At 38.8% G+C, this 13,396-nt stretch overlaps 1 protein-coding gene across 2 annotated transcripts in view; it reads right to left on the bottom strand.

Moving 5' to 3' along the window:
- Positions 1-13,396, bottom strand: part of acacb (acetyl-CoA carboxylase beta) — a 101,879-nt gene that overhangs the window by 6,001 nt on the left and 82,482 nt on the right. For both annotated transcript variants that reach the window (XM_057831254.1, XM_057831255.1), the window contains 10 exons: positions 12,700-12,843; positions 12,499-12,619; positions 12,316-12,412; positions 12,150-12,246; positions 7,344-7,479; positions 7,074-7,251; positions 6,894-7,006; positions 6,660-6,814; positions 6,280-6,450; positions 5,987-6,123 (listed from right to left, as the gene is read on the bottom strand). In XM_057831254.1, the coding sequence (XP_057687237.1) occupies positions 5,987-6,123; positions 6,280-6,450; positions 6,660-6,814; positions 6,894-7,006; positions 7,074-7,251; positions 7,344-7,479; positions 12,150-12,246; positions 12,316-12,412; positions 12,499-12,619; positions 12,700-12,843 (1,349 nt within the window). The remainder of the gene's footprint in view (positions 1-5,986; positions 6,124-6,279; positions 6,451-6,659; positions 6,815-6,893; positions 7,007-7,073; positions 7,252-7,343; positions 7,480-12,149; positions 12,247-12,315; positions 12,413-12,498; positions 12,620-12,699; positions 12,844-13,396) is intronic.

The raw sequence follows: 13,396 nt of genomic DNA, 5'->3' as shown, positions 1-13,396 counted from the left end.
ACAACGCTCAAAATCCATTTTAAAGCAATAAAACTGGCCCCTGGAGGGCAGTCACGCATTTGGTAAGAACTCATATCGGATCATGAAAGGAAATGAAGAGAAATAGGAAGCGTGAGAAAAATGATGTAAAACACTTGGCACATGCCCTACAGAAGTTCCGTAGGTGAATTTTGTAATGACGTAGTGGTCACGACAAAAGAAAGATTAAAATGAGGGAAAAGTTTACCCCGGCTGTCGCGGCCACAACAGTGTCATCTCTCAGTTCAATAGTTTAGTTATGTGTAAATAAATTGTTACTTTGCTATCAAAAGCTCTATTTGTCTTGTTGTTTATGTTATTTTGTAGAAGGAAAACATTATTCAGATGTTTGGGATGTCACAAAAGCAAAAAATAGCTGTGTTCAAGTCAAAGTTATGTTTGAAATGTATGCTTTTACAAAAAGCTCAATTTGTTTTTTCATCAGAAATTGAAAATTGCTCTAACTAAGCTTATTTTCTAATGCTGATATCTAAAGAATGGAAAAAGATATGAACTAGAGATGTTCCCATCCGATATTTGGATCGGATCGGACGCCGATATGGGCAAAAAAATGCGCATCGGTATCGGATCGGAACACAGGAAAAATTCCGATCCAGACTTCCGTTCCAGTTTTTTTTTAAAGTCCGGTCTGGGTTTTCCAGCGCACCGATTTACATAATCCATTCCAGTTTTTGCTTCGGTGTCCCTAAATTCCGGTCCGCATTTTATGGCACACCTTCAACACACTACATTTACATTACCGTCTCCCAATTTACCGAGAGACTTTATCGGTAAAAATGTCAGCTGTGTGGGATCATTTCACCTTAAAGGACGACAAAGACGAAGAGGCTGAGAGCAACATATGCCACAATAAAGTCAAGCGTAGAGGTAAAGCTGTAAGAAGTTTTAATGCAACCGACCTAATCAAGCATTTAGCGAAATACCAACACAAACAATATGAGGAGTATGTTAAGAAAACCGAAGACAAAAAGAAAGGTCCTACGCAACTAACACTGGCAGAAACTTTTGCTATGTGTGACAAACTGGCACTCGACAGTCCCAAAGCCCAGGGAATAACAAGAGTCATTGCCGAAGAATTCATTCTGGATGACGAGCCATTATCTCACGTGAGTAAAGACGCACCATCCAACACGCGATTCGGCCGCTGAAGATTCGAGAACGATTCGCAAACATCCAAATTCCGATTATTGAAATATGTCAAGTAAAGCGGAACTAATACACAGCGCGGTCTTCGGGACGCAATGAGAAACTGACCGCATTGTGTCCCGAAAGTAAACATAACTTGTCTTAGACCCGGGTAATGCCAATGCTCAACTCACGGCTTTAGCTCAACTCATGCCGCTGGATAAAAAACACAAGAATACCTGACTGCTTCTGAAAGCCGCAACAAACTACGTCAACGTCGTTTTACTGGAGATAATAGATATCATATGTATATAGAACCAGATGCTACACGACAGACTCGACTGCGTTAGCAACATTGAAGTATTGAAAACCAGATGCGTTAGTAAACAGCCACCATCTTAAAGCAGAAGACTTCCCTAGTAGGCTGTTGTGAACCTTCCAAGCGAACCTAATTAACTTTTCATCTAAAATACTCCTAAATCGGCAAAATCTTGACTTGAATCTATCTTCAAAACAGTTTTAAAACTTTCACATGTCGAAAGTAGACAGAAGGGAAATTATGGAATAACGGGAGCAATTTTAACAACTTGAACAGTTAATTCACAAAATTAAATGAATTGAATGTAGTTTAAAGCTGCTGATACAGAATGGGGACTTGAGTATTTTATTTACCGTTTTAAAATGTTAACTTGATACTGAAATAGTCGTTTATTTAAACCTGAGGGGCTTTTTATACAATTTTTGTAACTAATGCACGAAACATTGAAAGCATCTAATAGCTTGAGGGATTTGTGGGATTTTCCACTGAGGTTGTTGGTGTGTTTTGATTTTTCAAGACAGTTTACAATATTATTTGCACGTTTTACTGACTGACTAGGCCATTTCTGTTTGTTATTTATAATGTTTTGTGTTTGTCACTGAATAAACAGGTCAGTTTCTTGTTACCAACCGTTGTGTGTTATTCAAACTCACCTAATTCAGCTGGCTAGTTGTTATCAAGGGTACTAAAACCTTTTTTAACATGAGTCTGACAACTGAGGAAGGAGGCCAAATAACTTTAAACTTTACACATGCTCAGATAGGTCGGTATCGGCCAGTATCGGTATTGGATCGGAAGTGCAAAAACCTGGATCGGGACATCCCTAATAGGAACTAACGTTTTTTTTTTTCCTGCTGAAAGAAGAGAGTCTAATATTTCTTATCCATGTTTAAATGGCAATAGAACAGAATTTTCTGTGGGCCTTGCAAAATCCAGTAAAACGGGGGGAGCGGAGGAGGTTGCTCTGGTGAAAATGGCTGGGAGTGAATGAAAAAAAAATAATAATAAAGTTTTATTAAGTAATTGGAAGGGCGCTAGGACCTCGGGAAAAACCTGGCAGGCGCAAGGGCCACAGGGGAAGCGTTAAAAAGAGCAACCAGTAAGGGGCGCTCACATATTTTCCATTGGCAACATTCAGGACACTAGGACAGGTGCGGCAGTGGAGAACGTCTGACAAATTTGATGATGCGTGTGGCAGTCGGCTGAAATAATAGCGATGCATCTGGTGCGGTACGGTGGTGCGGACAGAGATTAAATGCTTCAATCTGTTGCTACACACTTAATTTTGTTTTATTTTAATTTTTCCTGTACAGCTGAAACAAGAAAAAAAACAACGTCCATCTCGCATTGCTGCACACAGACGGCTCATTTCTTATATGCTCTAAAATGTGAATTCTTATATAATTATATCAATAAACAAATACACATTTTTGTGACAAAACATTTAACTTCTGGATTTTAGACACTACTAGAAGTCACTCGTCGTCCGCTCGCCATTACGAACACATCTAGTCATACATAAACATTAGGGGTGTCAAACGATTAAAATTTTTAATCGAGTTAATTACAGCTTAAAAATTAATCGTAATTAATCGCAATTCAAACCATCTATAAAATATGCCATATTTTTCTGTAAATTATTGTTGGAATGGAAAGATAAGACACAAGATGGATATATACATTTAACATACGGTACATAAGTACTGTATTTATTTATTATAACAATAAATCAACAAACCGGCATTAACATTCTGTTAAAGCGATCCATGGATAGAAAGACTTGTAGTTCTTAAAAGGTAAATGTTAGTCCAAGTTATAGAAATTTTATATTTAAACCCCTCTTCATGTTATCGTTTTAATAAAATTTGTAAAAATTTCAATCAAAAAATAAACTAGTAACTCGGCATTGTTGCTGTCAATAATTACTTACACAATCCTCATGGGTGCTGAAACCTATAAAAGCAGTCACACCCAAGCGCCAGCAGAGGGCGGCAAAACTCCGAAAAACACAACAAGTACAGCTTTGACTTTGCTGTCATTTTAATCTGTTTGAGCGGGGCATTTGTGCGTTAATTGTGTCAAAGATTTTAACGTGATTAATTTAAAAAATGAATTACCGCCCATTAACGCGATAATTTTGACAGCCCTAATAAACATACTTAACGATTAACATATTTCTGAACTATATTAACACACAGTACACATCACAATCATCCTAAAATAAAACATTCTGCTAATAAACACAGTCAAATGATACTTTTTCCCACCTAACACAAGAAAAAAATGTTGTTCTCTATTGCATTTTTATTTTAAATTGCCTTTCAAAATGACATATCTGTTCTATTTGTTAGATTTCATCAAGTAAATTTCCCCCCAAAAATGCGACTTATACTCCGGTGCGACTTACCGTAATTTTTGCACTATAAGGCGTGCCTGATTATGAGCCGCTACCCACCAAATTTGGCACGAAAATGGCATTTGTTCATAGATAAGCCGCACTGGACTGTAAGCCGCAGCTGTCCTCATTGTATTATGGGATACAGCACTTCTTTTGACAGTGGCATCATACGACTGTCATAAGACCAAATGAACCACGACCATAAAGCTTTACAGCCAATTGGTTCATTGCTTCAAGAAGCTTCATTTGGTCATCACTGCTCCCTTGGGGTAGACAGCCCACCTCTGCTGCCACCTGCAGTTAGCACTGTTGTCTTCCAACATTCCTCTTAGCATGCACTGCAGTGCTACAGATGTACATAACAATCAAAATTCATGTTCTGTGCTAATTATTTCTTCCTGTTCCAGTTGCTTCATTATTTGCTAGTTATGGTATTTGGTAACACTTTATTTGACAGTGGAGCCATCAGAATGTCATTAGACAATCATAATTATGACATAACACTGTCATGAGCATTTATGAAGGCTTATAACAGATGTCATTTAGTGTTAACCGGCAAATTATCTCACTTTTGCATGGATGTAAAAGATCCAAGCTGGACATAAATGGTGTTAGCGACATAATTTGCTGGATGACACTTAATAACATAAGCATTCAGTAACGCCCATGATAGAGTCATGTCATTATTATTACCGTCTTATGATAATGTTATGAAACCGCTGTCAAATAAAGTGTTACCTATTAACCCAAATAAATCAACAAATAGGCCGCACTTGACTATAGACCCTACTCACCTACGTCACAAAATAACGTGTCGCTGTATCCGGCCGCCATATTGTCCGGCATTTTTTTTAGCCCTATTCTCAATGGTTTCAATTAGTCGTGCAATTTATGGAGCAATTCATGGAAGCCCCAGTGTTATCTGACGCTGTAAACTCATTGGATGCGTTGCATAAAAGGCGTTATGTGGAAAAGCTTCAGTTTATCCATTCGCCAGATCCATATTTGATGCCTAACTCGATGTTTTTCGACCCGCTGTCTTCACCGTCTCTGCCTGACATCTGCTACCCTGATATTTACAACTATCTTGTCCACACAAAATCAGCCTATTCTCACGAAAGTTTGAAAAACTTTAAGAGCTTGGAGGCTTATAAATACTTCGTTGCTGGATGGGTGAAACAAGTCCTCGTCCATGAAAATTCGGCAGGAATCGATCTTGGTGGGTGAGTTACAAAATTTTCAATGCAAAATCTTTTGTTCTTGCTAATATCCACTGTCAAGTCTAATGTATTTCATGTCATTTGTCAATGGAGCTAGGGCTTTTAATGTTTATATGGTTTAGCGATAGCACTCTCACTACATACATATATAATATTTAATAAATATGAAGTGTGATAGCACTACTCCAGATTGTCCCTAGTTGAATTTATTTTTTGGCTTTTGAACTCAATAGTGAAATTGTAAATTAATTGTATGACAACTGTCTTATTATCCCCTTATAATTATATATTTTCAGGTAGTTCATTCACAACGTCTGAGTGTATGTTGTCGGCGATTAGCCTAGCAATGATCTTAATTGTGGTTGTCAGCCCAAAACCCTCTAAATATATATCAAATGCATCTTAACAGATATAAAATGACTACTACATAATCTGTGGTAATCGTTTGGAGCCCAGTTTTCTCGTCGAATTGCAGCAGCCCATCTCGCTCTCCTCTCCGGGTCTCTCGGAATCCGGTAGAACTTCAAGTCTCTCCGTCTATCTTCTCTGTTATTGCAACCGACCGCCACACACGCCTTTACCATTTTGATAATTAATGTTAATGAGCAGAAAAACACGCCATAATAGGAGGAATTTACGTAGCGGTAATGCATCAACAGTGACGAGTTGACAGACAATATGGCGCGGGGGCAGTGGTTGTGATGTCATGTGAGTAGGGTCTATAAGCCTCAGGATTCAAAATAAAGGAAAAAAGTAGCGGCTTATAGTCCAAAAATTACGGTATTTTTTTTTTTCTCTCTCTTCATTGCACATTTTTGGGCTGGTGCGACTTCTGGTCCGAAAAATACGGTAATCTGTAAAAAATTGTAGTGGTCTTGTACATACCTGCGGATATGTTTCAAGGCATTTTCCCTTTTTAGGTACTTGATATTCTCTCGGATGGCGGATCGAATGCCATCTTCTTTGGACCAGTGTCTTTCAAGCCACTCAACTACTGCTTGGTTGTTATCCCACAGATATGCCTGGAGGGGGAATCAAAAGCTTAACATGGTTGAGGATTTTTACTAGGCAAGACTAAAAAAAATGAGTAAAAACATGTTTTATGTCAGGATTACATACAGTTCTGTTTGATGGAACGTGGTTTTTAAAAAAGTGTCATGCTTGCTGAATCCACAAACCTTGACTGTTCCCTCAGTTTCAACAAACCAACGACGCAGCATGGACTGCATGTGTCCGTCACTGAGGTCTTTGTTGGCCTTGAGAATTTCGTACTTCACCACCTGCTCCAAAAGGAGTCGACGGAGACGCCAGTAGAAAAAGGGCCGTGCGTTTTTCCAGTCTAAAATATCCTACAAGAGTGCATTAAAAAAAAAAAAAAAATCATTTCGCACTAGCACACCTCATCAGGTACACTATATATTACTTTGTTTCATTAAAAAAAAAAAAAAAAAAAAAAAACTGCTGTAGACTGTGCAGGTACAACTAAGAAAGTTGAGTGAAATTAATTCACAATTGTGGCCTTTCATTAAATACAGTGTGTAATGTAGTGCACACTCACAGTGATAACACCTTTCTCCTGCATTCTGCCAGGGGTATCGTGAAGATCCACAAACTGCACTGCCACCTGGTGGTAGATGGGCAAAAGGAATTCTTCCCTTGCTTTGAGCTTTGCCTCCAGCTCTCTACATTGTTTCTCAGGAAGATCTAAAGAAGCTAAAGAGTACGGAATTCATCAAGGAAATGGGGAGAGAATGTATTCTCATTTGTGTGACATTAAAAAAGGATCACTTACCAAGCTTCTCAACCAGACCAGCATAGACGGAGTCTAGTCTTCTCATGGTTTTTAGCAGGTCCTTTTTCCTGAATTTGATCTCCACTGTTCCCTCAGCTTCTAGAACACCACCTCTGGATGGAAACAAGGACATTTAATGTGCGACAGGATGATGACTTAACATCCAAATCCTTCTCACACCTGCTCTCTCTGTCAGCATAGAGCTCCATACACAGAGGGTTAATAGTAGGGTCAATAACAACCCAGGACCCCCCTCTCAGTTCAGCATGTGGTGGAATGTACACCAGCACAGGCTGGTGGAAGCCATGAAGTGCATCCACAATGTAAGCTCCAAACTTTAATACCTGGTCATACATATCTGGGGGACAAAATAACAGAAGCATTAAATCATTGACTATTTGAACCATGCTTTTCACATTATACAATGTCTTTGTAACGTCCATCCTTCACCTTTCATTCCACCAGAAAAGCCCCTCCAGTTGGCAAACACCATGAGCGGCAGTCGCTCACGGTTGAAGTCGCAAATCGCCTGGGCTGTTTTAAAGGCTGAATCTGGAAACCACACTTGTCCAGCCTGTTGCAGAACCTTGAATAAAACACATACATATCATCATCAAATGGACATCCTGTATGTGAAGTTGGTGGCGCGGAATGTCTGCAGCGGCCCGATGCTCACTCATTGAATGGAATTTCGTTGTCATCTTGTGAGAGCTGGTGTCAATGACAAATAAATCTCTAAATCTGAATCTATACTCCATATTCCTCAATCCCATATAATTTTTTTTTTATCCACATGGAGATTGCAAGTGTATGATCGCCAGTCTCACAATCAAATGACTCCTGGATGCCATGAATGCAGCACGCAGTGACATCACAGCAGATGCCTGCAGAGGCTGGGTAAGGCATTGAAGAAGATTCTCTCCACGCTGTATAGCAGTTGTCTCCAAACTATTCCACATAGGGGCGCAGTGGGTGCAGGATTTTACTCCAATAAAACAAGATTACACATTTTCTCCAATCTGGTGTTTTATAAGTGTAATCAGCAGTGTTGTTAATAACGGCGTTACTAACGGCGTTATTCTTTTCAATAGTGGGTATTCTAATTAATTACTTTTCTCATCTTAGCAACGCAGTTACCGTTACTGAGGACGGAAAGGCATGCGTTACTATGCGTTACTTTATTGGTCGAAAAGTCTGAGGGAGACGGACTCACCGATACGACAGAGCAGAGCAGGAGTGGGGAGGAGGCTAGAAAGTTGTGACGCCGAGCAAACGCGATGCTAGGTAGCTCCAATAATACATGTTGTAGCCGATAGCCTACAAACTACGCCCGCATGTTATGGTAGATATGGTAGACATGGTAGATATCACATGTACTGTATATAGATATAACTAGATGCAAAATGACAGACATGGCACTAAATGCGTTAGTAGACAGCCGCCATCTTAAAGCCACTGTTGTGCATGAACGCGTTCAATGAACGATCGTTCATGAACACGTTCATATTTTGGGCGAACGTGAATTGAACGCATCATATTTCTGTCTCATGAACGTTACTGTGAACGCGCTCATTCTAGCGGTTGTGAACGGTGCTCATAACTTCGTTCATGAGTTCATCACATTTAGAGCCTTACCGACAAAACTGCATATAAAGCCATAGGCTAAAAACACACAATAAATTTTTTTACCTTAATAGCGGAACATTATCCAACATGGCAACCCAAGCTGCCTGTCACGGCCGTATTGTTTAAGCAAATACGTCATCATAACAAGAGCAGCATGGACACAGAAGCTGGCAGCTCTCGAAACCCGGCCCGCTCAGAGCAGCTTTCTACACAGTACCAGCATTTAAAAGAGTTTTACAAAAAAGTCAGTACCGACCCGGATGGCAAAAATATAACGTTTACTTGTAAACTTCGTCCACCTGGATTGAAGAAGAAAGTCCGTACGTCGGTAATGTCTTTAGCCAACCTTAAACGGCACGTCGATATAAAGCATGCGACAAACCTAGCTAGGTATCTGCGACTGCGAGCATGTGCAATTAAGAAAGAGACGGCAACGGTTGGCCAGAGCAGTACCTCTGCCACCCAAATACCGCTAACAGCATACCAGAGTGGCCCCGTTTTCTGTCTCTCCCAGCCGCAGCTAGACAACCTAGTTCTGCAGTATACAGCAAGGTTTTGCTTATGCTTATGAAAATATACTGTAGATAAAAGCTGTAGAGCTGCTAATGTGTGGACTGAATGAGTGGCAGCAAAGCATTATGGAAATCCCAGTAGTCTGAAGGCTGCCCCCTCACTGCTAGTGTAAACCCTGGTTGGACAAGGATTTGAAATTGAATATGAAGATGAATCTGACACATAGTTTCAGTGTTAAAAAGGATACATGAATTGCTGTCTGTGGTTCTATATGGACACTGCCAATAATAGCTTGCAACAATTTTTGGCGAACAAAAAGAACTGAACTACAAAAGTTCATTTTTTGGAATCATGAACCTTAGTTCAAAATTTTGAATTATGAACTATGAACTGAACAGTTCATTTTAAAATTTGTGAACTGCAATATGAACTAGTTCATGTAGAAAATGAACTTTCCCAACACTGCTTAAAGCAGTAGACTTTTTAGGACGGCTCTGTTGTAGAGAACCTTCCTAGCGAACCTAAGTGACTTTTTATCTAAAATACTTCTAAATTGGCAAAATCTTGACTTGAATCTATCTTTAAATGATGAAACAGTTTTAAAACGTTCATATGTCAAAAGTAGAGAGAAGGGAACCAATGCAATAATGGGATCAATTTTAACAACTTTTAACAGTTGATTCAGGGTAAAGGGTAAATTAGGGTAAATAATTGGGCTCGGGCCAGTTGTACCAAATACCTTCACAAAAACCTTCACATAGTGTGGCCAATGTTTTTTTTTTTTTTTTTTTTTTTTTTGGAGGGGAAAAAAAAAAAAGTATCACCAATTACTTTGCCAAATAATTAATTACTCTTACATTCAGGTAATCGAGTTACTAACGCAATTACTTTTGGGGAGAAGTAATTTGTAACTATAATTAATTACTTTTTTTCAGTAAGATTAACAACACTGGTAATCAGTTGATTGCAATCAGGTGCTGCTTGTTTTAGTAAAAACTAGGGCTGTCAAACGATTAAAATTTTTAATCAAGTTAATCACAGCTTAAAAATTAATTAATCGCAATTCAAACCATTGATAAAATATGCCATATTTTTCTGTAAATTGTTGTTGGAATGGATAGATAAGACACAAGATGGGTATATACATTCAACATACGGTACATAAGTACTGTATTTGTTTATTATAACAATAAATCAACAAGATGGCATTAACATTAACATTCTGTTAAAGCGATCCATGGATAGAATGACTTGTAGTTCTTAAAAGATAAATGTTAGTACAAGTTATAGAAATTTTATATTAAAACCCCTCTTAATGTTTTCGTTTTAATAAAATTTGTAAAAATGTTAAATCAAAAAATAAACTAGCAGCTCGCCATTGTTGATGTCAATAATTACACAATGCTCATGGTGCTTAAACCCATAAAATCAGTCGCACCCAAGCACCAGCAGAGGGAGACAAAACACCAAAAAAAACAAGTAAAAAGTGGACATGACACTGTGCTGTCATTTTAACCTGTTTGAGCGGGGCATGTGCGTTAATTGTGTCAAATATTTTAACGTGATTCATTTAAAAAATTAATTACCGCCCGTTAACGCGATAATTTTGACAGCCCTAGTAGAAACCACATTGGTTAAAAGGTCTGTGCTTGATCGGTATGAACAAAAACCAGGGCCCACAGCAGCCCTGGAGGACCGGTTTGGAGACCCCTACTGTATAGAAAGAGAGGACATCTGTTGTGACGTGGATGAAAATTTGTGGCCAAACAGAGAGGAACTTCAAGATGTGTAGAAAGAATAGGTGAATAATCCTGACAGCATTTGAAGTTTAGTTGCGCCAATTGTCTTATGTTCACATTTCTTATTTTGCTTTTATTTCATATTCTTTGTGATAATCAGTGCTGTCTTTTGCTTTTTGTATTGCAATGCCGTGGTCTGTAAAGGTTGTGAAAACAGTAAACGTGTAAACTGAATCCTGTCAAGTCTCTTGCAATCAATCTCCCACACAAAGATGTAACTTGCAATTTCATTCAAAAGACATTCTGACAGCACTTTGATGTTCATTGACACAGAAATTTAATTTTGAGCGATAGATGAAGTATTTTGCACAGAAAACTGGCTTTTGCAGGTAATCTATGTTGTTTTGCTACTTGTGTGACATGTTCTGAGGATTGAACAAGTACCGTACTTTTGAGAATTTCAATTCTGATCTAAGAAACGTACCAATGCAATTGAGAAAAACATTGAAAATATAAAAAAAAACAAAAAAAAATTAAATTCTGTATTCCTCAGTCTTTTGTTGAGTACTACAGAAACTGTATTTAAATCTAATTTTAGCCAAAAAAATATTAAGTCCATGCACATGATTTTATTTTGTAGGCGACACAAAATGACTTTATCTAATCTGCCACCTGTGACACAGATAATTAATAGTACAGTACAGTTATCCCTCGTTTTTCGCAGTTAATAGGGACCAGATTCCGCCGCGATAGGTGAAAAACGGCAAAGTAAAATTGTTTTAGTTTTTTCTTGTGTGTGTTAATGTATTTAGTCAGATATAGCATTGGAAAGAAGATACATATAAGACATGTGTTTACACTTTTCTCCCCAAGTATAATTAAAAAAAAATCTTATGTATATACATATAATGTTTTTTAAGCACTAAGTTTTAAACATGTTACTGTCCCACCTAATTATTTTCAAACAAGAATAAAGAAGAAAAATGCTTGTCTATTAAATGCTTCATTGTGTGAGTCCACTCAAATCCGCTCAAGTGGCTCACTTACAATGAGTTGCCACAGCAACTGTTTAACAAGTTAAACGATGATTGACGCATGCGGCCCTTTGAAATTTCGGCTTCCAAGCATCTCTGGCAAGATCATATCATCTGTCAATCATCGTTAACTTTAATAAGCAACTCCAGTGCACTGCCTGACCAAGAAAAGCAGCAAAGGGAGTGAGACTACGTGATCGGGGCAGCTCATCTTTATTTATTTATTTTTAGTTTTTAAAAAATCAGCGATGGACTGAGAGCGCGACGTTTGAAGCGCAAAGTGGCAAGGGATTACTGTAATGCTGTGATTGGTGAGTGTACATGTTCTATAGATGGATACTCACTTTTGATTCTGAATCTAAGTTGGCAGGATCAGCTGGGATGGTTAACTCAACAGTCCGTGTTTCTACAGCAATTACACCAAGAGGGATCCCTCCTAATCTGTATGATTTCAGCCAGTAATTAAATTATGATGGTACAGTATTTCATGCATTACCACAAGATATTTACCGAGCTCTGCCTACTACAACTGTCTGAGCCCAGGAGCCCATGATCTCCATGAAGGAGCCGTGGTCGAAGAATCCACTCTGCCAGGAACCTCTCACTGCTACGAATAGTTTAGACAAAGACGGATATATGTATATCATTAACCAATAACCAGGGGTTGTTTTACTTCATATCTATAGTACTCACTGGGGTGGGGTCTCCCAACCAGCATCCAACGGGGGTCATATGGTGCTTTGGTAGGAGTGAACTCGATCTCTCTATCAACTGGATCTGATGTTGGTACAACGGGCACAGGGGAGTGTTTGCTCTGTCAGAAGAAATAATCCTTTATTAGTAACAAAAGAAAAATACTGTAGAAATGAAAGCCCCTGTACCACCTAGTCGAACCTTTGGCATGTAGGAAAGCCACTGGAGAATGGTGAAGACCCCTTCAAAATCATCTGGCACAGTAGTGTGTGTGACTCCATTGTTGTGCATGATCTGGATGCCACCCAGCTGGTTGTTGGAGGTATAGACCTCTCTGCCCAGAACCTGCAAATAACAGGGCCAAATGATTCTCAAACATTCTACAGCAAGTACCACCTCTGAAAATACTTGACTATAAGAGTCCTATGATTAGGGCCATCATCAAAGCTCCCATTGAAGGCGTTAGACATCCAATCCACTTAGACTCACTGGCAGCAAATGATCGCTCCCAGTTGAAATGAACTGGACATCTAGTACAAACAATTGCAGCCAATGAGATTAAAAAAAAAAAAAAAATCTAGAAAATGCTATTTCTGCAGAAATTGCGATGGTAGGTTTGCTTTTGCAGGCCCCTCGGGTCACTTCCTGTTGATTAGGGGACATTTCCGGGTCACTTCCTGTTGATATCAAGTAACTTCCTATTGATTTGGAGACATCATATGGTCACTTCCTCTTGATAGCAGCTCATTTCCTCTTGATATTTTGACGTACATGGCCACCAATGGCATCGTCTTACATATGCGTCAATGGAATCCAAAAACATCAAACTTCAAACAACACATTTCATCAATGTAATCGACATATATGGGCGTCAATTGCAATGACGTACATGGCCATC

This window comes from Corythoichthys intestinalis, chromosome 3 (genome assembly GCF_030265065.1).
Source record: "Corythoichthys intestinalis isolate RoL2023-P3 chromosome 3, ASM3026506v1, whole genome shotgun sequence".
NCBI lineage: Eukaryota > Metazoa > Chordata > Actinopteri > Syngnathiformes > Syngnathidae > Corythoichthys > Corythoichthys intestinalis.
This window is presented reverse-complemented; position numbering and strand designations above follow the sequence as displayed.